At 39.0% G+C, this 26824-nt stretch overlaps 2 protein-coding genes and 2 long non-coding RNA genes across 5 annotated transcripts; 2 read left to right on the top strand and 2 right to left on the bottom strand.

The window, feature by feature from the left end:
• Positions 1-193: 193 nt before the first annotated feature.
• LOC116615675 lies at positions 194-2941 on the bottom strand. Its single transcript, XR_004295062.2, has 2 exons — positions 2603-2941; positions 194-940 (listed from the first exon to the last, which is right to left on the bottom strand). It is a non-coding gene; the product is annotated as an uncharacterized LOC116615675 (long non-coding RNA).
• On the top strand, positions 2833-17093 carry LOC116615673 (DNA-directed RNA polymerase III subunit RPC3). Of its 2 annotated transcripts, none has more exons than XM_048728237.1 (16): positions 2833-3062; positions 3694-4084; positions 4740-4812; positions 5165-5186; positions 5334-5402; positions 6336-6371; positions 6469-6561; positions 6660-6789; positions 7273-7333; positions 7686-7752; positions 8538-8621; positions 8960-9061; positions 9626-9675; positions 10373-10531; positions 11713-11806; positions 17015-17093. In XM_048728237.1, the coding sequence occupies exons 1-15, from the start codon at positions 2916-2918 to the stop codon at positions 11780-11782; spliced, it is 1554 nt and encodes a 517-aa protein (XP_048584194.1). In that variant the 5' UTR covers positions 2833-2915; the 3' UTR covers positions 11783-11806; positions 17015-17093. The 2 variants fall into 2 exon arrangements, with proteins under 2 accessions (XP_048584194.1, XP_048584195.1); XM_048728238.1 differs by lacking the exon at positions 17015-17093 and adding an exon at positions 15465-16868.
• Positions 14517-26824, bottom strand: LOC116615676. The gene is made up of 2 exons (XR_004295064.2): positions 26730-26824; positions 14517-16117 (listed from the first exon to the last, which is right to left on the bottom strand). It is a non-coding gene; the product is annotated as an uncharacterized LOC116615676 (long non-coding RNA).
• LOC5508723 (pyroglutamylated RF-amide peptide receptor) lies at positions 17609-21734 on the top strand. Its single transcript, XM_048728239.1, has one exon. The coding sequence runs from the start codon at positions 20189-20191 to the stop codon at positions 21248-21250; it is 1062 nt and encodes a 353-aa protein (XP_048584196.1). The 5' UTR covers positions 17609-20188; the 3' UTR covers positions 21251-21734.

The raw sequence follows: 26824 nt of genomic DNA, 5'->3' as shown, positions 1-26824 counted from the left end.
CTTGGTGTATATAGCATTCCTAGGAGCAGGTCATCATGGGTTTGATGGCGGTTTAGGTTGCTGAAATTTTATTTTCATTTGTTAATTAATACCAAAATAAAAATAATCTATTTTGTGTCTGGATGGAGATAGTCAAGTCTCCAGAAAAAACGGCTTCCTGATCTGGCAGCCAGCAGGATTTGAGAAGGCTGAATAGGTGTGAAACATGTTTTATTTACAACAATTATGTTCTAGAATTAGAACAAAGAAAAATTGTCATTTCTAAATGGTTTCAACATTAAATTATGTTTCTTTGTAAAAAAAAAAGCACATTTTCCTCTAGGGGAATCTGTTTTGTCAATCCTCAAGAGCATACACATACAGCGTGAGTGGGTTTTCCTTGTCCAGTTTCTCATCTACTAGCAAGACTACAGGTAGAATGAGCTGTATAAGACAGATCATGTACTGACTGGACTAGAGTTGCTCAAATTAAACTTGCGATGCAAAAAATTTTCCCTTCACCATTCATACTAGAAGCATAAACTAGTTCAGGCAATTTATACAATTTGAAATAAGGCTCCTGGTGAATGTTCCATTTAGACAAGTTCTAACTATATAGAAAAGAAGTAAAAAATATCATTATGCAGATCTGGAGAAGTGAGCTGAATTTTCACAACACAACACAGCAGTGGCAACATCTGCGACCTCCCTTGACCCTGACACTGTACAATAAGGTGTACGCATCCTCTGCAGTGACATCATTCACACTGCCATAATGTGTTTCTACAATGTATTTACATTCCATGCAAAGCCAATGTGATTGTGGCATGTTGTCTGTATTGTCCTGGTATTGGTTGGTGGAACTCTGTTGGAAATGACATGCCAGTGCTGCCCCTTTCATAACATCATGACCACACCCTGGACATCTGATGGTGTTTGGATCCATGTTGCAGTTATAGACCTGTAAATGGTGGAGAAGGCAAGATTCACAAAGCTATATTTACCAAATATATTTTAAAAAAGTATAGCAATTATATATCTATAACGTCAAACTCTGGGACCAAGGGTGAATAGTGTGCGGATAAAACTGTGGAAACAAGGTGCTAGTACAATTAAGGGGGGCAGGCACTATCAAGGATTTTTTGAGAGGGTGTTAGGTATTATATGGACAAGAGATAGCAGTCAATAAGAAATGATCCACTCATTCGCCAGGTTCTCCAGTAGGGTTCTGGATTCTGGATCCTAGTGTCTGGATTCCGGATTCCATGTGGCTTTTTCTCCCATGGATTCTGGATTCCATTTTCGTTTTTCAGGATTCTTGAATTTGGATTCCAGCTTAAGGGAGTGTTTATTATTTATGGCCGAGAGGGGTCGGTATCCAGCACCACTCCACTTGAGTTTTCTGTACAACCTCCCCCCCCCTTTGTCAACATCAAAACTTTGTTGACCCCCCAAGGAGAAACCCAAACCCCCCCTCCTCTTTAAAAATCCCCAAAACTACATTTCTAATACGAAATATAGATACATATAAAAGTATCATGCAATAAATGTCTTATTGTTATAAGTCAAATTTGGCCTTGGGGCGTTTTGAAACAGTAAAGAATATGTATCTATACCTATAATCTTTGCATGCCCTATGACTAGTCTAATCACACAGGACAATTTTATATTTTACTGCATGGGACTGTCCTAATAAAAGATAAAATTGTCCTGTGCCCTTGGTCTGATAGATCTCCCAGATCCAAAGCAAAGGTATCCGAGTCAGACTTTTGAACACATTGACATTATCTAATAACCTGCCGTACTAGATTCCTAGTATATTTTACAAATGCATATATTTCAGTTGTTGTTTTTATTGATCCTATAAGTTGAGCCAAAATGAACTACTACAGAGTAATAAACATTGTTGAGTTTGTCATTTGTGGGAAAGCGTTCACGGCTCAACAGCAGGAAAAGTAGCCTAAATATGTTATTAGAACCCTAGGAAACAACTTTTCTTGCATTTTGATTACTTATTTAAGTAATAATAAATAAAAAGTTTCCTTTTAAGGGATGGAACTTTTTTTACCCCCTCCCCCTTTCAACCACATGAAATTTTATGACCCCCCCATCGACATACCCAAAACTTTTTAGCCCCTCTCCCCCCCATGTGGGAACTGACCCCCCCTCGGCCATAAATAATGAACACTGCCTTAGTCTTGGATTCCGGATCCATCGGATTTTGCATATATGAGACATTTATTGTTGGTGCAGGGTGGGGCGCACAAGAGGTATATGCCTGTGGGAAAAGGGGGGAGGGTCAAGAAGAGAAGGTAAGCGAGCAGTGTTGTTTCTTCTATCTTTTCTTGCCTCCTTATTGTTCTAGCTCCTTGTTCCCTGCGGCGCTGCCGCAATAATAAAGGTTTCACTCACGCACTACTAAAGGGTTGCAATTTGTTAAGCAATTGCACCTGCCAAAACATAGACAATAAAGGACCACATAGTAATCCTCTAGATAGAACAAATGACGAAATTCCTAAGATATCTCTGATAAAAATCGCGCCTGATACGAGTAGTAACGGAACAACTATCAACAACAACAATACAACCTTACAAAATCAAACGCTAAAAGAGACAAGCGAACCTTGCAAACGAAGGCACGACTGATTCATTTGCTGCGATTTTCAGTCAGCTTAGAGGCTATTCTCAGCTGAGGTCTTCCAAAAGAAACTGCGACTTCCGTGTGAAATGTTATGTACGTATAAATCGGTTGTTTTCGCATCGCACTGTATTCGAGAGGAAAGTAACATGAGATTATGATTGGACAGGAAATCCTTCCAATCAGATCGCGGCAAAATTGAATTCCGCTAGCTTTGATGTTTGCAGGCTCTATTTCAAAATGGCGGCTGAATCGAAGAAAATGTGAACTCGGAGCGGTGTAAAGTTTTTAAACCAAAATGACCGCTATAAGGAAAAGACTGGCTTCATATATTTTGAGAGAGCATTATGGGGATATTATTGAGGCTGTTGGGAATTATTTAATAAGCAAAGGAGCTCGCACATTGCGTGAAATCATACACGAAACAAAGCTAAAACCAGAGCAGGTTTGTACTCTAAATTACCATCCTTGCATACGATTATGCATATTATCATTTAGTATATAAAACTTCGGAACCTCGCAAGAACAAGCGATTTGATTGGTTGAGACACTCGTCATAAAATGCAAAATGGCGGGTGTAACAGTCTATTTACAAGTGTTTCCGAAAAGAAAATTGCTCTAAAGCTCGTTTTATATACTTAAAACAATTATTCCATTTCGCCAGATAGTGGCTTTTTAAATATCTTCCTTGAGCCTCTGGCTCTCGGTAGATATTTCCCCACTATCCACCTCAATGGAAATGGTATAAATGTTAAATATACAATAGTTGCTAAGGTGCTGTAGATTAATATTAGGGATTTGAACCCAAGGGGGGGGGGGGGGGTGGGAGGGGTTCACATTCAAATCCAAGCCCTTATTTTTTGTCCTATCAGGGAAATTTACACCATTCAACACAGGGAGCCCAAGCTTTTGGCTAACCAAGAGCTGATAATTTTTGTTGTAAATGACTATAAAATCAGATTATTGTCTTCTAGCCTTAGCCGCCTGTGCATTTAGATGTTTGCAAAATTCTCTATTGGCCAAAAGATCAATCTAAGAAAGTCTGTGTGCAGGTTTATAAATTTCTTCTTTTACAGGTCCAGAAATCTCTGTGCTCCCTCATTCAGCACCAGCTCGTGACCTTCGAGCAGAACAATCGGCACCAGACTGTCTATAAAATTGAAGTAGACAACATTTTAATTTTTACCCGGTTCCCTCGGGTCATCTACTGTGCAAAGACACTTTATGGGGATGTAGGTGAAATACTTATTGAAGAAGTCTTAAAGCATGGTGCAATGCAGATGAGTGTTATATTGCGGGTAGTAGCGGCACGTATGGTTGAAACCGGGGTGGTGTGCTCAGAAGGCGATGTCCATGAAGTGTTTACCAGCCTTGTTGATGGGCATTACTTGAAGAGATTAGCCAATCAAGTGGCGACAGAAAAGGATAGAATACAAGGGGAGGAAATGCAATATGTTGTACCAGGAGGTAGGTGTAGAGAAGGCCATAAGAGATCTGATAGACACTTAAGAGTGTGTCAGGGCTGAACCTACAGGGGCTGGTTGCACAAAGCTTGGATTATTCTTACCCACTGGTTAAATCCTCACCTAGCGGATAAAAGTTATCCGAGTGGCAGTATTTGGTTGCCCAAATAAAAGTTATCCAGTGGTTAAAGTTATCCAGATGATAGATTTCGGATAAAATCTTATCCAATAAATGTGAAGAAAAAACAAAATGGTGAATTTTTTTCTAATTTATTGTCAGGATTTAGATTAATTTCAGACACAGTGCAAGTTGAAGCACATGCAAACAATGTATTTACAGTTGGTAAATTCACAATGAACTATGAATTTACGTGCAGCTCTGACAGGACTGGAATCAATATTTATTGCCCGTTCTGTTGAGAAATGTGACTCTCAAAGAGAGGAAGAAGCTTATCACTATCCCCTTTGATCATTCCATGATTTACATGCATTTTTCCTCGAAAAACTGTTTGGTTTCTGGCACTTTTTTAAGCTCTTGCTAAGGCCACCATTTTGTTTGAAGCATGGCAATAGGGCAGTAGCCCTGAAAATCTAGGTAGCATGGGTAAATAGGGTAGTGACCTTTCAAAAGAAATATGCAGCGCTTTTTTTGTTTACAGGAATTGTATGCGGAGTTAAGAGAAAGCAAGTTAGTGATGATCCAAGGAAGGACGCAAAACGCCAAAAGACTGGGTACGTTTTGTAATGAAACTCTTCATCATATTAATTATACATAATATTATTATTTAATATTAATTAATATTTTATTATCTTGGAATTTTATATTTTTTGGAATTATTTATCTCAATAATGCATAAAAGCCTGTAAATAAGGGAAGAAATCTAAAAATAAAGCTGTTTGGTATTAATTGTATTATCCTTAAGGCACTTTTTACTAAAAAAATCATGTGTATTATGCAGTATTGTATTATCTATTGCTTTTGCATCAATTTATTTAAAATACACTGCTTTTTAATGTAAGCTTAAAATCTGGTTCCCTTAGCTAGAAACACTGTTTTAAATTTTTATTTTATTTTATTATCTAGGGATAACTCTGACTCCGATAAGGTAAGCAGCTGGATTTGATCACCCAAAGGGCAGAGGGACAAGTGTAGTACTCTTATCATGAAGTATGGTTTTAATATGTACAGTTCCCTAAGTACAGTCTACTGAGTAACTGGTAATAAGAGTACAATAAATGTGTTTTTTACTCAGGTTGCTGCTGATGACGGTATCTTGTGGCATGTAAATCTGAGCAGGTTTCATCAACAGTTTGTTGATGAGGTAAGTCTTGTCTGTCCATTCGTTCCTTCGTCCACCTGACCATCTGTCTGTCTGCCCGCCCGCCCTCCCGCATGTCAACCTGCCTGTCTCTCTGTCACTCTATCTTTTTTTATATGAAACTTGTGGCACGTAAATCTAAGCAGGTTTCATCAACAGTTTGTTGATGAGGTAAGTCTTGTCTGTCCATTCGTTCCTTCGTCCACCTGACCATCTGTCTGTCTGCCCGCCCGCCCACCCGCCCGCATGTCGACCTGCCTGTCTCTCTGTCACTCTATCTTTTTTTTTTTATATGAAACTTGTGGCACATAAATCTAAGCAGGTTTCATCAACAGTTTGTTGATGAGGTAAGTCTTGTCTGTCCATTCGTTCCTTCGTCCACCTGACCATCTGTCTGTCTGCCCGCCCGCCCTCCCGCATGTCAACCTGCCTGTCTCTCTGTCACTCTATCTTTTTTTATATGAAACTTGTGGCACGTAAATCTAAGCAGGTTTCATCAACAGTTTGTTGATGAGGTAAGTCTTGTCTGTTCATTCGTTCCTCCATCCACCTGACCACCTGTCTGTCTGTCTGCCCGCCTGCCCACCCGCCTGTATGTCAACCTGCCTGTCTCTCTGTCACTCTATCTTTTTTTTTTTATATGAAACTTGTGGCACATAAATCTGAGCAGGTTTCATCAACAGTTTGTTGATGAGGTAAGTCTTGTCTGTCCATTCGTTCCTCCATTCGCCTGACCATCTGTCTGTCTGCCTGCCCGACCGCCTGCATGTCAACCTACCTGTCTCTCTGTCACTCTATCTTTTTTTATATGAAACTCAAATGTAAATCAGAAAATATTTGTATTAATATGTTTCCATATTATGCACCATTATGGTCTTAGAATAAGTCATTAACAATAAGTCATTAGCCATACATTGATTTGTGTTATATTTTCAGGGTATTGTTCTTGCTATTGAGAAAAAGTTTGATCCTGTGAGTAATGTATACAGTGGATTTGTTGATCTAATACTAGGGTTCTTATCATTTTCTGACCCACTTATGATATTTTAATATTTTGAACTTTGTTCAGATGGCAGCACAAATAGCACAATCATTGCTAAACATGAAGAAGCAGAAAAGGGATTACTCTGTTTCAGCATCTGATCCAGTCACTCTTTATGAGGTAAGACATAGTAAAACCTAGTCTTATTGATCCTGCTGGTTGAGACGATCCTTGTCTCTGAATTACATGGTTGTTCACATCTTTCATATTTCCACCAGCTTGTGAATGACGTAGATGATCCAGGGCTTGACCAAACCCGTATTACCCAATACCTCGGTCTGATGGTCGATGACCTTGATCATATTGTTCGTAAGGAGGATGAAGGCGGAGGAGGAACATACGTCATCAGTATCCTCTGTGCTGACTTAATATTTGTTCTTGAAACACAAGCTTCCTATATACTGTAATAGGGACAAGAAATACAGTATCTTCATTAGTATGGATAACATCCCCTTAAAACGCAATAATACTACAGTACCACTGGGTAAGAGTGGTTTCCAATTTTTTCTGAAAAAAAAAACAATTTTTATATAAGCTGAGAGTCAGAGTCACCTTCCTATTTCTTCGATTTGACATCATTATATCTGCTTTCTAATAATTCAGCACTTAATCTGAAAGGAGGATTATAATAGTTTGCTTCCCAACAGAATAAATGCTGTATTTGTAAAGGTTATTACTATGTTGTAGTTGCTACTGTCATTATGTGTTATTGGCAGTGATGCTAATGTCATTGTTGTTGTGGTAGTCGTGGTTGTTGTTGTTCTTGATGTTGTCATCTACTGTATGCTTTACTGGATTGTATAGGGCTTTGTTATCTTACATCATACCCAGACATCAGGAAATCTCTCACAGCCCTCTGCCAGCACACTATCCAGTGTGTTGTCCAAGAAAGGTATTACATTCAAGATCTTTTAGATAAATAATGTTTCCTGTGCTTTAACAAATAGTTACAACCCTATTCAAATTAGTCTGTAAATGATCACTATTTCAACACTTACCGTAGTGTATTCCAAGGGGCTGTTCTTCTATAAGACCAACTGCTTTTTATAGGTATTGCTTATTATTTTTAAAAAATAAATGTGATACCTACGGTGCGCTAAGCACATGATTTTATCTGCAATATTTCAATTAGAATTGCCATTTGACAATCAGCATTATAACCATTTGTGCTGGGAATGTTTTTAGTGTAGGTGTCCCATTTTATTTTTTTATTTATTATATTATTTTATTCACTTGTTCTTTAGGTTTGGTTCCAGTGCATTGAGAATATTCCGACTTCTATTGCAAAAGAAACATCTTGAGCAAAAACAGGTACTGTAACCTCCTTTAGCAATTAAATAAGTTTGAGTGAGGAGGTTCTTCAAAACCCTCTAAATTACCCTCTTGTTGGTCGCAATACCTATAGTAGCCACTATAAATTTATATTTTTATTTAATAAGTCAACCTCACTGAAGAGTACAGGGACAGATATGGCTTTTGGCTAAGAGGGGGGTTTGACATAATGGCAATAGGGGGGTATTTCCGTTTTAAAACCACATACTTAGCCTGCTTGCAGGCGGTACTCGGTGTTATTATCGCGGAAAACCCTCTCCGTTCAGTGATCCATCTAGATCCGCAAGAGTAGATGGGGGGGCCATTGCAACCTCTTAAACCACAATTGCCTTATACCCTGGGTGCAACAGGCCAGTTGCATTCATACCATAGCTTCCTCTTTCTCTGGCGACCAGGGTACTAAGTATAGGCAGTAAGCAAAACACCTTACTGCTGAATCCGTTGTATCTCGACGCCGCATTTTCAAAACATCAATTTGTTTTTGTCCTTTGGGATTTTCTGTTCCACCAGTCAAATTATTCTAATTATTCTATCTGATTCTTGCCATCTCTCCCCTATTGCAGTTGCCTGGCTTTCTGTCACGTCACTGTCTGGTTTTTATCCAGAGGATAGCCAGGGGAGTGCACAAAGCAAGACTCTGATTGGCTCAGAAAGGTTTTACTGACGTGTTTTTGAAAACGCGGGTGGCGATACAACAGATTCATCAGTAAAATGGTTACTCCCTATGATTTATGCTGCTCCTTATGGAGAATGCTTGTTTACAGATTGGTGAGATGGCAATGATCCCATCTAAGGATGCAAAAGAGCTCATATACAAACTCTTCACTGAGAAGTTTATTACAATGCAAGTGAGTAGAATGCAGTCTTTTTGTGCAATTCTGTGTATGTATATTGTGTGATCCATAACAAATAAGACCCATAACCTATCCCCCGTGGGGAGAAAAAAAATCTTCAGGGTAGTGGGAGGAGTTGGTAATTTCCTGGCTGTAAAAACAACAATTCTCCATATGTAAGCTGCATCCAACACCGTATTTCAATCACTTCATGGGAGTGATAAATATGATGTACCTTATGGTAAAAGACCAGGACTTTGACAAGTGCCCTCTAGACTGTTGCTAAATGGATAGGTGTGTTACCACTGAATTTTAAATAGCATTCTAAGAAATACTATTTTTTCCTTCTGTAGGAGATCTCGCGTGGGACCGACTATGCCCCCTCACGTACGTTCTATCTGTTCTCTGTCGACCTGAAGCACTTAAGCCGAATGCTGCTTGAAAGGTCTTATCAGGTATACATGCATTTAGAAATTGGCTGTTTTGCACTTGTTGGCACAAATTTTACTTTTCCTAAACAGGAAGAACATTACAGATCCATTCTAAAGACACAAGGCACTCATCTTGGCTTAGCTATTTTGTGAAGGGATCAGGCCCTTACCCAAGGGGGTGAGAACGCATCCCCCACTCAAAACGTCTGAAGGTTCACTTTCGGTTCTTAATTGACGTGCTATTTGTAGACAAAACTATAAAAGCACAAGCTAGATCACTCTGGTATGTAGCCAAAACCGACAATAAGCGTCCCATGGAGATACTGCAAAGTTTCTTTCGGGGTCGGTCAGAGTTTTATCGGAGAACCCCACCCTCCCCTCCCATGGAAAAATAAGGTATATTGTGGTAAATAAATGCCAGCTTGAATTCCCTGGTGCTAAGAATAAAGCTATTAACAACTTTTGAAATTTTCATGATCTCACTTGTATTTTGCAAGTCTGTATATTATTGAGTATTTAGTGCATTTGATAGCTCAGGTTGTTTTCACAGGATCAGTAGATAAATAGAAACCTCTTGTTCGATTTTAGACCTTGGGCAACCTGAAGAGTAGGAGACAGTCAGTGTTGGATGAAAACAGGTGAGAACAACAAATTCCCTTCCCCTGCCCCCGATTTTGTCCTCTCTCCACCAACCATTCCAACAGGGATGAAAAGGAGATCAGAAAAGGAAATCAGAATACTTCGGAAATCAGAATACTTCATATTCTGTTAGACGGACAGAAAGGTGTGGCATTATCATTACGTTGTGATAGCCCAGGTTCAATATGCCATGTAGATGGTGCTAGTGCATCAGACGAGCTTTGTGAAGACTCTGTGATCTGTTATCACTGGACATGACAGAAAAACCTGGAAAACTCGCAATTCCAGATATAGAGAAAAGACACAATTTCTTACAATGGCTATAGGTTCCTTGTATTGCGGACTGATTTTCAAAACACAAATAATGTGAGGCCGAAGTGCACATAACAAGATTTTTGATAATTTTTCCTTGATCATCATTGCCCTGTGTATCAGTTCAGGGACAAAAAGCTCAAATTTCAATGACACTTTACAAAAAGTCGCATCAATTTAAAAAAGTCGCACTTTCACCACCAAGCGGTAACTTGAAGCAGGAACATATCAGCTTGCGATTGTTTATAACGTCTCTTATGATATTCTTGTTCCTCAGGCGATTGCTAGACAATCAGGAACAAGTATGATCCCTATGATTCCCGATGATCCCTGTATGTCATTATAAATGATTGTTGATTAGCTCTTTCCTAATTCACCCACCAGACGACTTCTAGACAAGCAGGAGCGGATAGACTCCATGATCGTGAACCTGAAAGCGGAGCACGGTGGGGAAGCCGCAGCAGATGCGATAAGTGACTTGCAGGAGTTAGTGACACCAGCTGAGAGAGAGATGCTGATGAAGTTAAAAATAACCCAGGCCAGGTAAGTGGTGGGGATGGTCTTACTAATGAGGGTTTTATTTATAGCGTTTGGTTGAAGAATGTATAAACGATGACAAGGGTAAGTGGTAGGGGTGGTCATGTTAATGAGGGTTAATGAGGGCTTTTGGTTGAAGAATGTATAATCGATGACAAGGGTTTTAGGTTTGTTGGTTTTCAGACAGGCGTTTGACATGATACTTTACCTGTTTTGATAAGGCGATATTACAGATCAACTAGCGTATGTGTAGATTGCCTGTCAGTTTTACCTCTCTCCACAACGCGCTATGCAGATCCCCGAGCTTTTATATAGAGACTGCCTGTAAACTTTACCTGTTTCCACAAGGCCTTATTCAGATCACCTAGCTCGAATAAAGATTGCCTGTCATCCCTTTAGCGAGCGTTGATCTATTTAATTCTTTGTACCACACCCATGTAGACCATCTAGGTTTTTTTTATAACTTACCTTTAGATATAAACTAGACTAGACTAGACTAGACTGACAAGTCAACTTCTCTAAGGACTAGCGGAATTGGACCCACCCACTTAAGACTACTTGTTTAGCATTGCAATTGAAGCATGGAGTAGCTTTCGTGCTTCGGCCCGAGGAGAGTACGAACAAAAATCGATTGGAAAGAGTCTAGCACCTCGTCGGTTTATCCGTGACAAGGCTGTAATTGTACATAAAAATATAAAAATAACTAAATTGGAGTAGCTTATCACTCTCATCGCAGCTAGAAGCTGAATTACGAGAGCGCAGATTCAGACGTGGTCGAGTTGAAGGCATATAGGAAGGCGCCTTAGACAGCCGCCATACAACTCATGTCTGACCACGGATCACAGCTAAGATCGAAATTGTTGGTTTTGCGGAGGGATGAAAACCGGAGAAAAACCATCGGAGCAAAGGCGAGACCAACTAACTCTACTCACGTCGGAACCGGGAATCGAACTCGGAACCCAGCAGTGAGAGGCACAGGCACTACAGAGCGACGCTCTGCTAACTGCGCCACCTAGGCTCCAGAGTAATTCAGCACTGCAGTTCAGGATAAAGCTGGCATCATTGCTTTCCTTGTGTGCGTGCGTGTGTTTTTTGTGGGAGGGGTGTGTGGGTTATATATTGTTTAAGTCTTCTCTTTCCCTTATTCTATTGGTCAAATTTAGCTCAGACGACTTTTCAATCTTTAGGCTGGAGCATTGTGAGCTACAAGTCGACGAGACCGCATTTATATTGGAGCAGTATTTGGCCAATCAGTAACCACCTCTATATCCGGGACAGTAGGTCAGTGTGTATACAACCAATGACTGAACTTATTTCCATCCGGGACTCGAGCAGTCTTGCACATGGGCCCTAGGATAGTTATTGAATATCTAGGGAGTGTTCAGGATTCTGAGACAGATGTTTACTTAACCAATCAGGAGCAGTCGCCTTATTAACGATCGCCCTAGAAACCTCAGACAGCTACAAAATAGTTAGGTAAAATGATTTGAACCAAAGCGAAAATATATAAATGTAGGAGGCGATTTTCACGACTTAGTTATTTCATGCCATATTGTGCCAACCAAATATATTCATAAAATTCCTCCCTAAATCAGTTTAAGCATGGAAATTAAGAAAATACGAATGAAACTTTGGTGTTGGTTTTAATTTGCGTGCGACCTTCCGTTTTCCTTGATTTCTTTTAACTGTTTATGTTTTATTAATTATTTTATTTAGACAATTAGGCGCGAATGACACTAATATTGAGTTGATAGGGAAAACAAATCTGTTGCAGAAGAAAATCAAAATAGCCAGTGAAGTAGGAACAATCCTGAAACAGCTGGTACACAGCAAAGTCGGCTCTTCTCAGTCGGTGCTTCCTCGGGAATACTTCGGTTCTTCTTATTCGGTGCTTCCTCGGGAATACTTCGGTTCGTCTATAGCGATCGTGTGCCTCCTTTTAAGTAAGGAATATATTTCTTTCGGGACTGTCCCGACGCTGGCTCTCACTTAAGCGCTGAAAAGTCGGCTCTACTTGGTTCTTCTACAACGATTTTGTAAAATGGCTGTCAGTGGGAATAAAAAAGCTAAAGATTTTTAAGGCGATGCCACAAATTTGAATTTTAGTTGGATTTTAGTTGTCATGGTCATTTTACTTAATTTTCAATATTTTGGTTTAAACCGGACGTGCGAGACAGTAATCAGCTCTTCGATGTCGTTTCCGTTCTTTTAATTACTTTTCGTGTATTTATTAAATGCCCGTCAAGTTTTGTGAAAGTAAGTAGTTGTGTTTACAGTGCGCTTCTCAGTCGTCGCTCTAAGTTTCCTTGATTTTTTTTTTTTTGGGGGGGGGGGTCTTCCTCCGCGCAAACAAAGCAAGAATCAATCGGGGCACTACTGGCGAAGTCGGGCCATAAACATGGTGCGCGCAATTTATACCTATATCCGAAGAAATAACTGAAAATATTCAGACGATTGATTGATTGGCTTACAGTAAGAGGAGACCAACGTCAGCACCACCCTCCCTCCCTCCCTCTGCAGCACCCCACCCACCCCTCCCTTCTACTGTTATAGTGGTACTCCGTCTTGACAAAATCTGCTGCAGAAACTTCCGTTTGAGGGAAATATTCACGCAGAGCCTGAATGGGATTCTCGTCTGGAGTGCTAATGCAAGCTTGGCTTTCGAGATTATAATATAATCTATGGTAAATCTATCCATCGTCCCTCCCTTGTCATTAAGTCTCCTTTTAGAGCAGGCCGACTGACTATTAGGGGCGTGTATTGAGTAATATTAGTGTTGAAAGTGATATCTATATGGCAGAACAGCCGGCGACACATTTACCTGCATATATTCTGCACAAAACTGATTTATGTTTTTGTTTCTTAGGGAGTTTTCCTCTCGCTCACGCTGCGGTTGTAATCCAAACCGCGTTTGATTCCATACTATTTTACTGCATAATGATGTGCAGACTGAGATGTTAATGTTTAAACATTATGTCTTTTTTCCTACCGTGATTGTACCGTATATTGATCGTTTTCAAAACCGTGCGCCCTTTTCCGTCGCTTCAGTCACATGCTTGCAATTTGGAGACGTTTGGCAATCATTATAAACTCTTAGCGATAGACACATTTCTCAAGCGGAACCGGCTACTTGTCAATACCCGCCAGACTTTCCTTTTGCTCTTTTTATCTTCTTCTTGCTCTGATCATATACTCTCTTTTTTAAAAAAGAACGTAGTATTTTCCGTTACTAAATATACAGTATTTTGTGGCTGATTCCCACCCCCCCCCCCCCCCAAAAAAAAAAGCAGTGATAGTATACAGATAAATATTGAGCCCATATGTAGCACTGTTTAGATACTGAATTACATCACCATCACATTACTGTGATAGTGGTACTCCGTCTTGACAAAATCTGCTGCAGGATCTTCTGTCTGAGGGAAATATTCACGCAGAGCCTGAATGGGATTCCTGTCTGGAGTGCTAATGCAAGCTTGGCTTTCGAGATTATAATGTAATCTATGGTAAATCTATCCATCGTCCCTCCCTTGTCATTAAGTCTCCTTTTAGAGCAGGCCGACTGACTATTAGGGGTGTGTATTGAGTAATATTAGTGTTGAAAGTGATATCTATACTAGCAGAACAGCCGGCGACACATTAGACCTGCATATATTCTGCGCAAAACTGATTTATGTTTTTGTTTCTTAGGGAGTTTTCCTCTCGCTCACGCTGCGGTTGTAAAACAAACCGCGTTTGATTCCATACTATTTTACTGCATAATGATGTGCAGACTGAGATGTTAATGTTTAAACATTATGTCTTTTTTCCTACCGTGATTGTACCGTATATTGGTCGTTTTCAAAACCGTGCGCCCTTTTCCGTCGCTTCAGTCTCACATGTTTGCAATTTGGAGTCGTTTGGCAATCATTATAAACTCTTAGAGATAGACATATTTCTCAAGCGGAACCGGCTACTTGTCAATACCCGCCAGACTTTTCTTTTTCTCTTTTTATCTTCTTCTTGCTCTGATCATATACTCTCTTTTTTTAAAAAGAACGTAGTATTTTCCGTTACTAAATATACAGTATTTTGTGGCTGACTCCCCCTCCCCCCCCAAAAAAAAAAGCAGTGATAGTATACAGATAAATATTGAGCCAATATGTAGCAATGTTTAGATACTGAATTACATCAAATGACAATTTAGATATCGCTTTCACCACGCTTTGTACTAGATTGATATCGTGTGCTGTGGGCATTAAGAAGAAAAAGGTTTATTTAAGTTTACTGGGCGTTTTTATTTAAAAAAAGGTCTTATTCAAAAAAGAGCCCATGACTTTACTCATATTGCGAGTAATTTCTAGATTTCCGTGATTTATTTTCCAAAACTTATGTATCAGACATATCCACATATTAATAATATTTTTTTTTTTGCTAATTTATTCGGCCAGCCTAGAACATTCTCTGCCTTTTAGGGATTAAAATTTGTTTTCCCACGAATGTTTATAAATTCCACTTTTGTTCGTGTTATAGCACGTACTTGGGACGATTGGAACGCTTTCGCGACTGTCGAACGCGGACTGCTGCAAAGGAGACATGTACATGTGAAAATGATAATGTTATATTTATTTTGATGTTTTTTATGGTAATTAAACTTTTAGGCGTTTGACTTTTCTGTAAAGCACAGAAAAATAAAGAAAATATTGAATAATATCCTATGTTATTTTTTTTTTGTTAGATTAGTGCAGTATTTCTTCAAATATTTTGGAATTTGTTGAAACTCTGAAAATGAATCAAGAAAATAATTGTCAACATCTTTTTTTAATTAGTGTAGCATATTATTCAAGCTTTTAAACTTTCAACTTTGAAACTTAACAGGAAGATCGACATGTTCTTAGGATTTCAAGATTTGAAATTCAACCTTCTCATGCGAAGTTGACTAAGTAAGTTGTTTGTTTTTCAGAAGCGTAGACAGCAAAGTTCTAAGACATCAACTGGTCCCGAGGTTTTTTATTCTGTGAACATCTCAGCTGCTACCGCGGCATGCGTTTAAAAATGAATTGTGCTAGCGCGGTTATTGATGAAAATTCTCGTGGTCTTGCCATCTCAAGAGCAGACGCGTTAAGATGGTCCAATGCTCGCGGAATGTAAACACCAATTTGCCTTAATAGAAAGTCTTACAGCAATCCCACAACCTACTTTTTTGCCACATTCGCCTGCTTAGCAAGTATAGCCTGGCTAGCAAGCGCATGGGGCTGGGAAAAGGAAAAGAAGACCGTGCATTGCCCTGCTAAACCTGAGAGAAATGACATACCCCTTCCTGTTTGGCCAGCACGCTTATCTGCAAACATCGCTAGCACTACTGGTGAACCGCTGGCACAGTAAAGCTAGCACTGTTAGTACATCTCCTGTTGTTCTGATCATATACACTCTTGGGGATGCTCAGAAGTAGTTCGCAAACATTTTCTCTGTCTTTTCGCACGGGGTTTACTCTCGTAAGGCTTGTTCTGTTGGCTTTTACCACGTAAATTGGCTCCGATTCATATTCATTATTTTGTGTCGCACGTCCAAGGCGTCTATCTGCATATTGTCTATTCCTCGTCCCTCAGAAATGCTCTAATAGACCTTGATATGTTGTTTTCTTTGTGTAACAGTTGAGATAAATTGTACAGTAAATTTTTCGTAGAGTAAATAATCATTTGTACAGTAATTCATTTTTAAAACAAATATGTTTACACGTTGTGTGTGTTTTGTACTGATTCTTGACAACAAGCACGAACACCAGTCTTCCAACCTCTTGTTAACAAAGTATTATTAATTGGGTTGTGGTTATCACTAGAAAGCCACATTTTATCTGCGAACAGCAGATGTACTTTATTTTGTCTAACTCGGGTAACAATAAATTGCTTTTTGCCACAATCCTTCGTAATCGCCTGGTTTCCCATCGATCGACTCTCTTACAACCATCGATCAACAAATTATCTTCCCTCTTAGAATGTGTTAGAGTCTAGCCTTTATTCATTGTAAATCTAAAGGCTGACTAATATGACTAGCTAAGGTAATGTTAACGAAATATCTCTAAGTGAAAAGTGCTGGGGAATAAGTGTGGCAATGATGGAGATAGCAGCGCTGAATTTCGGTCGGTGCAAAGCTAAAATTGAAGTATTTATAACTGCCATACTATGGTAATAATATGCCGATACGCAGATACAATAAACGTGCTTTTCTTACAGGTGTGACGCAAATAGAATAGTTAATAGTAAACAATTTAACGTCGCCGCGAAGCTTGGAGCCTCAGGTACTCAGGGTAATTTAACAGTTAAATAGACCGTTAAACAGAAGCCCTCCCTGTAAGAAACCAACGCAACATAAGCGAAAAACAAAGATAGTACGCTAGTATGATTTTTTTTCACAGTCGAAACAAAAGTGATAGTACTCTAGGCCATAGAAGAATAACATTCGATGGAAAGGATTTCAAGACCTAATGCATTTGATTGTTTTGTTTGTTTTCAGTATTACTGACTTCAACGCAAGTGAACTTGTCATTGTTGAGTTATAGTAGTACATTAGAATATTATATAGCACATTGGTACATTATGTAGTACAATATATAGTACATTAGCGAAGCTTTGGAAAATGCTGCGCAACGTATTGTTGATTACTTTTGGGTACATTCTTTTGTGAAGAGATGGATAATACCAGAACCGCCACATTGACTACATTTCTAAACCATATCCTCCTTTGTTCGATGGAAATTCATGGTTTCCGTCTTAGAACCGCCATTTGCCCATCGCCATTTTGAGTTTTCACTGAAAACTATTATAGGTGTATCCAAGAGGCACCCCCCCCCCCCCCATCCCCGCCCCTCCCCTCCCCACTTTCTTCCCTGGACTATGCTTCTTTCTCGTCTCTTATTTTTTCTACGCTACTACATTTTTCTATTCATAGTTTCAATCTCACCCCGCATGGCAAACGTATTAGTGTTTTATAAGAAAATTATGATAAATAGCCAAATAGAAAGGCCAATGAATATTTAATTGATTTAGGCAAAGTTGCCTCACCTACCACTTTCTTCACATTTCGCCTCGAGGTTACTGTATACATTTTCGCTCCTCCTGCCCTCGCTTACTCATCCGCTGCACTTAGGTGCTTTCACTCTCGATAAGGGAGAGTGTCTGAAATATTGCCGATGGTTGAAGGGCTCATTTCCTGTCTCTTGTGATGACTACTTGACGACGATATTATTCGTGTGCATCAAAGATGGCCGTAAAGTGGCAATTTTTACCTCGACCAAACAAAGGAAGGAAGTGTGTTGATTGTAATAAGTACTCGCATAATTTTAGAAATTATACCTCCTTTAAAATTTTTGCTTGAACAATCAAGAGCTTATATTTGGGTACTTATATTTTTTCCACCGGCGGAATCAATTTCCTCGTTCAAGTAGTTCTTGAGAGCGAACTTCGCAGGGTTGAGTTTTGAATGAAAAAAGACGTCAAAGCTCTTGCGAGTAGGTTGGTATATTTGATCGTAAGCATGATAAGGTGGAAGATCTACTGTTACCATCTCCTCGACCTAAAAGCTAAACATATTAGATTAAAGGGGACTTTCGATTATAGCTTTGAGTTGCCCACAAGGAGAGTGTTTATCGATTTATGCATTGCACATTGAGAAGTGCTGCTACCAAAAACATATTATACTTCTTAACGCAAACGTTAATCGGATGTTTTCGCAAACTTTCTATCAACGAAAAGCAAATGGCTCACATCAACAGTCGATTGCCTCCCAAGTGCAAGCAAAGGGCCTCCCACCCCTCCCCCTCTAATATCATTTACAGGCTCCATATTTTGTTATTTGTTTGTATTTCTACATAGATTAGTACCGTTCCTAATTGTTTTCACACCTACATCGATTGAGTGACAAAATGTAATCTCGTGCAAAGCCAATAAGTAGATAATGTTGTTTGTTGTTTTTTTTGATCGCCCTTTTGCCTTGTGTAAAAGATTGGTTCCTCTCTCAAGTTTCCTTTGCATTTTTCGAGAAACCACCATCTTTTTTAAATGTCGCCGGTAAATGTGGTATTTGTATAAGTTTTTCTTTTCGGGTGAAAATATATTTTTCGTGGTGACTGCTGGCCAAGAGGTGCGAATGTGACATCTTAGCATATGCAGATATCGCGCTCATTCTGTGCGAGGTTCTTGTTTTATCAACGCGCAGCTTGAAAGCTACCGTGCCGAAATTAATTATCGCAACATTTCTCATGGGTAAGATTTTAAATGCAAAAATATCTCGGTTAGCGGGGAGTGATAAAATGAGCTGGTATTTATTTGGCTATTACTTGGCTAGCGAATAAAACAAGATGTGAAGAAGCGATTACGAATTTTAATGACCAAATTGTGGCTTAACTCAATGATAATCTTATTATGGTGGCCACATCACCAACGAGTATTATACCGCGATTTTCTTATTTCCCTCGCAATTATATAGTCCACGCTAAAACACACTTAACCCAAATCGACAAAACTCAAGATTAGAAAGACGTAAAATGACATGGATCGCTCTCCAACCGAGAAATCAACTTGTCTTTTTCAAGTTGTCAATTAAACTCCCCCGCGTGAAACGAAAATCCCACAGCTGAATATAGTGAGAATAATATAAGGTACAAATTGAGTTAACGTCTGTACGCGAAAAAATAAAAACTAATGTGTTAACTTTGTGAGGGGTTCAGCCAATCCTAGCAAAGTGCTGTATTGCCTACAACACATGTGAAATTCCTCAGAGCTTCTGCTATCACTAAGGCAAGTTGAATGCAATTATGGCGACAGCGCAATCGTCTTTTGAAGCCATCTTGGCAATTCTCGCTTTCTGCCCGTTATCTTTCGATCCTTACTGCCTTGAGATGAATTATCACCGCTACTTCCTGACACAGTTAATAGCTTGTACATGTCGCAGTACAAAAAAAGTCTGATACATGGGGCTTTTGATTTGTGGTCGTGGCTTGAGACGCAATGGCTAGATCACCTGTTTTGTCTAATGTTATTATCTGTGCAGTGTAAACACTACTTTCAACAGCAGTTCCGAGTTTTCAATTGTATAAACCTAACTCCTGTTGGGTGGCGATCACCACTCTGGCTTTCTCGTTACATAATCTATCAATCTACGATCTTAACAGTTTATTTATTCGCGTGTATATCTTGTAGTTAGGGTTTGAATTAAAACTAACGGAACGTCTACCTTTCAGTACGACAGAAATGTCAAAATAAAAACACCCATTTAAAGTTGATTGTATATGGGTTTGCTTGAGTTGGAACAGCGCAAATAACACCACCACATATAAATTACCTTTTCTTTTTCATATGTAATTAAGTTAACTTTTTCTTCTCGCAGGTTTAGAAACTCTTTATTCAGTACCTATAGTTCAGGCTGGAAATGACGTACGCGCTGGGGTTATCAGCGTTTAGACTGAGTTACATTTCTGCGGAGAAAATTACACCAAAACAAAGCTATGCCCCTAAATTACTCCGTCGATCAAGAACTAAAGTCACGTGTGCATCCGCCATCGAATCAGCGCTCTGTATTTTTCCTATTTAAGTTGGATTTCTCACCCAGCATTGATATCTTAAGAGCTAGCTAATTTCTGTTAAGACGCAACACTGAGCGATACAAAGAGAGCGCGAGCCGACAGCCAACATGAACAACACCACCGACGGCTTTCTCCCCAGCTACCCTAGCTCCGAGAACATCGCAACATCCTTATTCTACATCGCTGTTTTCATCTTCGGGTCTACAGGAAATCTATTGGTGTTATTGGTCGTCAAGAGAAGACGCGCTCGCACTTTTAATGACATTTTTATATTCAACCTAGCGGTGAGCGACTTGTGTTTGATCCTGGTGTGCATACCAGCGTTTACCTATAAGAAGCTGAGCGGGTTTCGTGGTTCGCAGTTCTACTGCAAAGCTATATGGCCAATGATGACAATTTCTCTCTGTTCCAGTGTGTTCACTATAACTTTGATGGCCGTATATAGATGTAAAGTGATTCTACATCCCTTCGAGCCTATTATCGAAAAGCGAAGTATTTTACCGCCAATTACAGCCGTCTGGTTACTCGCGATTGTTTTCGCCTTACCACTCTTCATTCTTGCGAAATTCGAGGACGGAATGGCCGGTTGTATTGAGGACTGGCCGTCTGATCTGCACCGTAAAGTCTACACCACGATACTAATGATTGTACAATACTTCTTACCTCTGTTTATCATCGCTGTTGCTTACGTGCTTATAGCTATCGATCTGACCCGATCACGAAAAAGAAAAAGCTCCTATAATTCGCCGAAAGTGATGGGCCGCGCGCGAAGGGAAGAGAACTTGCGAGTGATTAAAATTCTCGCGACAATTGTCATCACTTTTGCGTTATTTCTGCTTCCTGGACACATAGCATGGATGATTCTAGACTTCGGCAGGGAACAAGACAAGAAGGTGGCAGAAGCGATTTTTAAATTCTCTGACGCGTTAGTAATTTTCCACAGCGCGTTGAACCCTGTCATTTACGGCACTCTCACGAAACAGTTTCGCCAGGGTTACAAGAAGTACCTTTCATATGTTTTCTGTTGCAAGTTTGTCAAAGATGGACGGATGGAATCGGATTATTTCGACGAATCAAGATCACGAAATGGATTCAAGGCAAAAAAAGAACTCTCTTTGCAGAAAAAAGAGGAGCAAAATATTCTTGCTGCTCCTGGTGGAGAAATGTAAAAAGAAAGCTACTTAAATATCTTAGTAATTTGTACGTAATTTCGTAACGGTTTTAGTGTTTTTGTATTCGCCGAAAATCCTTTTTTTATTCCGCCTCATAAGTAGAGTCGGTGAAAATATAATTAATATAATTATTATATAACGCATGGCAGGGTAATTGCATTTTGAGTGCGTTATAAAGCAGACCGCTGCCAACATAATTCACGATCAAACAAGAACGTGCGAAGAAAAAAGTCGTAGATAATGTGACGGGTATTGGATGCGAATAGCGTGCTATTTATCAAGGATATTGCGCGTCCTATATGCTAATAGACAACATAATACGCACCGTATAAGCAACTCATGAAAATCCATTGAATTAAGATGATTAGTGAAGTGCAACAAATTGGGAGTTCAAAAGTGCATTAACAAGGGAATATCACGAAAGACAGTAAGATTCAGAAATTATTAACGCATTTAGTTCAATAAAAGGTTAACACATTAATGTACAGTAAACGTTTGTAAGTCTAGCCAGAGGCTTTTTCACCTGTCTTATCTGTAGTTTACTTATCACAGAATGGAGACAGAAGTTGCTATTTGGATAAGTGCCCATAGAACGTCGTTTTACTTTTCTTTTTAACTGTTTTGTGTAAACGTAAATATTGCCCGTATCATCTAAATTATAACTCGGCTGTCACAATGGGATCCCTTTTCTTTTCTGGATCTTTTCTTAAATATCGAGCACGGTAAAGCAGGATATGGTTTTAAGCGGATCTCATCTCTCGGAAGCAGGGAAAAACTTCCATAAAACGCCTAAGGAATATAATAATATCAAAAGAGAAAGCCTTCCATAAAACGCCTCAGGAATATAATAATATCAAAAGAGAAAGCCTTCCATTAAACGCTTAAAAAAGTAGCCAACTCGACCATCTCGACCATTGAAGCCTGAAATTTTAAAGAATTTCTTTTAGGGATTCTACTCAACAGTCCCCATGTTTTCAGGAAACGCGCGCTGGATGCAATATCGTGTGGTTATACGGTAAAATCGTGACAAGCGTCTATAGGAAGCGTGTTGAAGTCACCACGAGACGTAGAACCGTGACCTGCAAAGCAATCACGGACGAGAATGACAAATATTTGTGTGCGTTAGTAGCGATGAGAAAAAGCGTGATGTATGCGACAGCTTGCTATCTCGATTGAGTTGCGCGGAGAAGGCGGACGCCGATGGAGGATTTCCTGCCTCATTAACATCTATTAAGAAGAAAAACAACTCGTCAGGAAAAACACCAAAAGTCCCGTGCTTCAATTAACTTAGTTAATTGTACCTAGAGACGATGACTTTGCCTAGTGACCCCCATCAACTTGCGCACTCAAGCGTCGACGTGCACGCTACGCCTTGTTTAATTATCCCTGTAAATGCGATTAGAAGACATTTTCTTGACACCTTTGAGATGTACAAGCGAATGAGGCAAGTGAGCTCTCGAGATTGCTTGCGCAAAGTTCGCTTCCATGGCGCCAAGCTCGTCACGGTAAACATTGGCACATCAAGAGATATTGATTGATGAGCTTGAACTCTGTTGGCGCGGAGCTAGGCGTGGGCGCAGGGCGCAGCCTCTTCTCGCCAAAAAGCAATGTGTTTTTTTTTTCTTTTTGTTCAAATCATTTCAAATATTTTTGTTTAATATCTATGTCCCTTCGTGAAGTTCTGGTCGCGGGCCGCTTGACCAGTATATTAGGGAATTTAAGCAACGACGACTGCAACGCGAACGGCGACGGCAGAAAACAATTGAAAAACAAAGAGCCAGACATGAAATATATTTGAAATGGATTCTGTCTGATTCATTTCAGCTGTTTTTCTTCAAACTACAACGTGAAAACTCCAAGTTTCACGGTCTAGCAAGGACGGGAATGTGTGCGCTGAAAACTATACTGTGTTTGCCATGTTAGTACAAGGTTCTAGATTCGTCTATAATTTTGGGGTACTACAAAAACGAGTGAAATTGATCAAAGCTAGTTTTGAATTGTGCGCAAAGTATGAAAGGTCTTTTGGGTGTTACGTTTTCTCTGCCGTCACAGCCGTAGTTGCTTAAATTCCCGATTGCGAACTGAAGCGCTAGTGCTTCTCACCTAAAAGCAGCATGATTGGCTAACCCCTAGTCATTGTGATATATCCCGATCATGACGGTCTTATCTCTATCCACGCCAGCTCGGTATTTACCCATGATTTTCTCGACCGCTAAATCTAAAAGTGTAGTAGAGTAGGTAGGGTTTTTTTTCTAGAATCTTGTCTAGAGGAAGCCTGGTTTGAAAGGAACACTAACACCTATTTGTATATTGAATACACAAAAACTGGAATTTAGGCTTCTTCAGGGCAGACTTCTGCCCTGAAGAAGTTTTTTTAAAGACGGAAATTTGGCAGAATCGAATTCCATTTTTGGTGTATTGTATTCATTCTTCTGGTTCACGAACGCGACTATTTGGCTTTTTGTATTTATTTATTTATTGAGATATAATTACAATCTACACACAGTAGGCAAATAGCTTAGCTGTACATATTTGTGTTAATTATCTTAAATACAAAATGTTTGGAAGTACCATCCTTTTTAAGAATGCATGTTGAAAAACATGTATTCTGATTTCCTTTATGTTTAAATACTTTAGCTGTATTCATCTGTAATTAAACCCACTTGTTTATACTAGCTTAAAATGTGACGGTCTCTCGAAGTACTAATGAAATTCCTTGTTCCTATTTGTAGTACATTTGTGCAGCAAACTGTCTGCCTGGGAGGCCGTTTATTTTGATGAGATTGCTTAAATAGTCTCTTTTGTTTTTCTTCCCGTGAAATAACATTCTTAATGAAAAAGGGCTATAATATATTCAGTTTCCCGGGAGCCTGAGGGTGTATTTCTGGCCTTGATAGGACTAGTAGAAAACGCATCCAGACAAATTTACGGGGGGCTTTCCAAGACTACTTGAACACTCGTGGTAAGATTAATGAAAGGGCGGAACGGGAAATCATTAGATATTGCTCTTATGGCTCTATGGTTTATCCTCCTTTCTTTCAGATCGACGATATCGGAAATAAAAGAGGGCCAAACATGACAATTCTGAGATATGTGAGATAATTAAATTAGGAACTAGAAAGAAAAAAAAACCGGTGTTTCATTCTGTGTGTTTCCCGGTAGCCTAGTGACGTGTTTCAGGCAAATACTATTTCAATTTCTCTTGTTTTTGTGTTGTTGTTGTTTTCTGGGACATAGAAACTCGTGCTTATATGAATTAAAAGGGCAACACGGAAAATAATTTTATATAGATCTCATTTATATTTTCTTTTTTTTTTCGATTATTATCAAGCTGTTCGTGTTGTTTTATCTGAAACAAAAAACAAACTCGAGATTTCTATAAAATATTCGTTAAAAAATCCTCACCGACTGTTAATACGTATAACCATGTTAAATGCATTATTTTTTTTTACTTGTTTCAGACAGTCTTTGTAGGTTCTGACTCTAGAACGTACCAATTGGAATACATATTGTTTTTATGTATGTTTTGATGCTATTATGATAATATTAAATCCACTAACCTAGAAATAGTCCCTAGATTGTAATCATAACAAGTTCATTCGTAAGAATTTCACGAAAACGCGCAAAACGAATTCGAGTTTGATTTTTTTAACACCCAGCTGAAACATTTAATTTTTTAGAAATCTTTTTATGTTTCTCCTCAAATTAAAATTACATTTATCAAAGGAAAGGTGACACTTATAAATGACTGGATAAAAGCATTGTTATTCTTCGTGCGTTATAATCTTAATCTGGAAACGTCATAATTTCCCCCATAGTTAAAGTAGCTTTTTTCCCACTTAGTAACATGACGTTAAAAGGTTTCCTCCCAATGCAAAGGGGATGCGCTATTGGATTAGTGTCAGTAAAAGAGATTATTAATCGGGATTTACGTTGCGAATGTTACCAAGTCAAACTCGTAAAGTGCACTGAGCTCACACTCTATTTTATAAGAACTTTTTTGTTAGAACGAGCTTTTTTCTAAGAACTTCCAGCCAGAGGTTTTCACCAAATTGTAACATGAAGGAAACATTGTCGTTTTGGGGGTCTGGTACCGAGGAATCTTAGTTTCTTTTCAGAGACATTCACAACTGACCAAAGATGGTCACAGTAACTGTTTTTCTCTTCTGATCAAAAGTCATAGAGTTTACGAAGCGCCTGGAGGACGCTCACCTAAAAAAATCAACAATCAAGCAGGTTTTCCAAATAAGGAATATATTAGTTTCTTTATATGGAAGTGACCGCGTTTGGCAAAAACGACAATTTTGGGCTGAATTTTCTTGATATGGAACACACTGCAAAGTCCTGTTTTATTGTATGGATTCATGCTAAAATGCAGAATATCAAATTCTCTCTTAAAAACCACCTTGTTAGATACTTTGGTTATTGAAAATTTATATAATTCTCTTCCATACTGCATTGGGTATTATATTTTTATATAAACTGAAATTCAAGAACATTTTTAAGAACATTCTTATCTTTCAAATGCCCCAAAAATATGAATGGCCCAACCTCGAAAACTGAAAATAAGACGTTCTAAATTAAGAGCTTAGTTACTCCCACCTAAAATAGCGGCTTTTACAAAGACTTCATATTTACAGAGAAGTTACATGAGATGGTTTATCGGCTATTAGTGTCAGTATAAGACATTTCATTTAGCAGAATTGATTAATGTTAGCAAGTGAAGCTCGAAGAGTGTACTGAACTTATATAGTCTATTCCACCGAAATGGCGGCTTTTATAAATAGTTCATTTAGTTTTATCCGCTGTGTCAGTATAAAACATTTTATTAATCAGGATTTACGTTTATGAATGTTACCAAGTCAAACTCTTAAAGTGCAGTGAGTGAACTCATAATCACTTCCTCCGAAATGGCGGCTTTCACAAAGAGGGCATATCTGCATCGTCGAAAACCACCGCTTCCCTTAACAGATAATTTTCTCAAAACCGATATTCTGATAGTGTTTTTTATCATTAAAAAAAAAAAAAAACAAGGTGTATTGGTTTATTTATGTCCGAAGGCGAAAATAAAAGGAAAACCGTTTGAATCCACGAAGTTGCCCAAGGAAGGCACATATTAAGAACACATTAGCTGATTAGCAAAAGATTAAACAATTTCTTCCATTACAGCTATTTTAGAAAGTGGGGCATAACCCCCTCTCACAATGAGAAACCCCCCTGTCGATACCAAATGTATTGTTGATGACGGCGCTTCAAAAATTGAAAAAAGACACTCGTGTTTAAATAATTTCCTCAGAGATAAAAACTAAAAAGCAATTAGCGCCCGTAGCTGTACCCCCCATGTGTAAAGAACAAGAATTGTGTGTGTTTTATCAAATATTAAAGATTTGATGATAACTAAACTCATACGCGCCGAAGGTTAGTTAAACAGGTCTCTTTTCTAAGAATAAAGGTGTCAGATGTTTGTCAAACCTACCTGTCAAACCCATGGAAGCAGTCGCAAGTCCCTGTTCAAATGTTAAAATTACTTATTGTTTAAAGCAAGCCAATGAACTGCACATGACTGACATA

Source organism: Nematostella vectensis, chromosome 5 (genome assembly GCF_932526225.1).
Source record: "Nematostella vectensis chromosome 5, jaNemVect1.1, whole genome shotgun sequence".
Classification (NCBI taxonomy): Eukaryota; Metazoa; Cnidaria; class Anthozoa; order Actiniaria; family Edwardsiidae; genus Nematostella; species Nematostella vectensis.
Note: the sequence above shows the minus strand (reverse complement) of the source record. Positions and strands in the feature narration are given on the sequence as shown.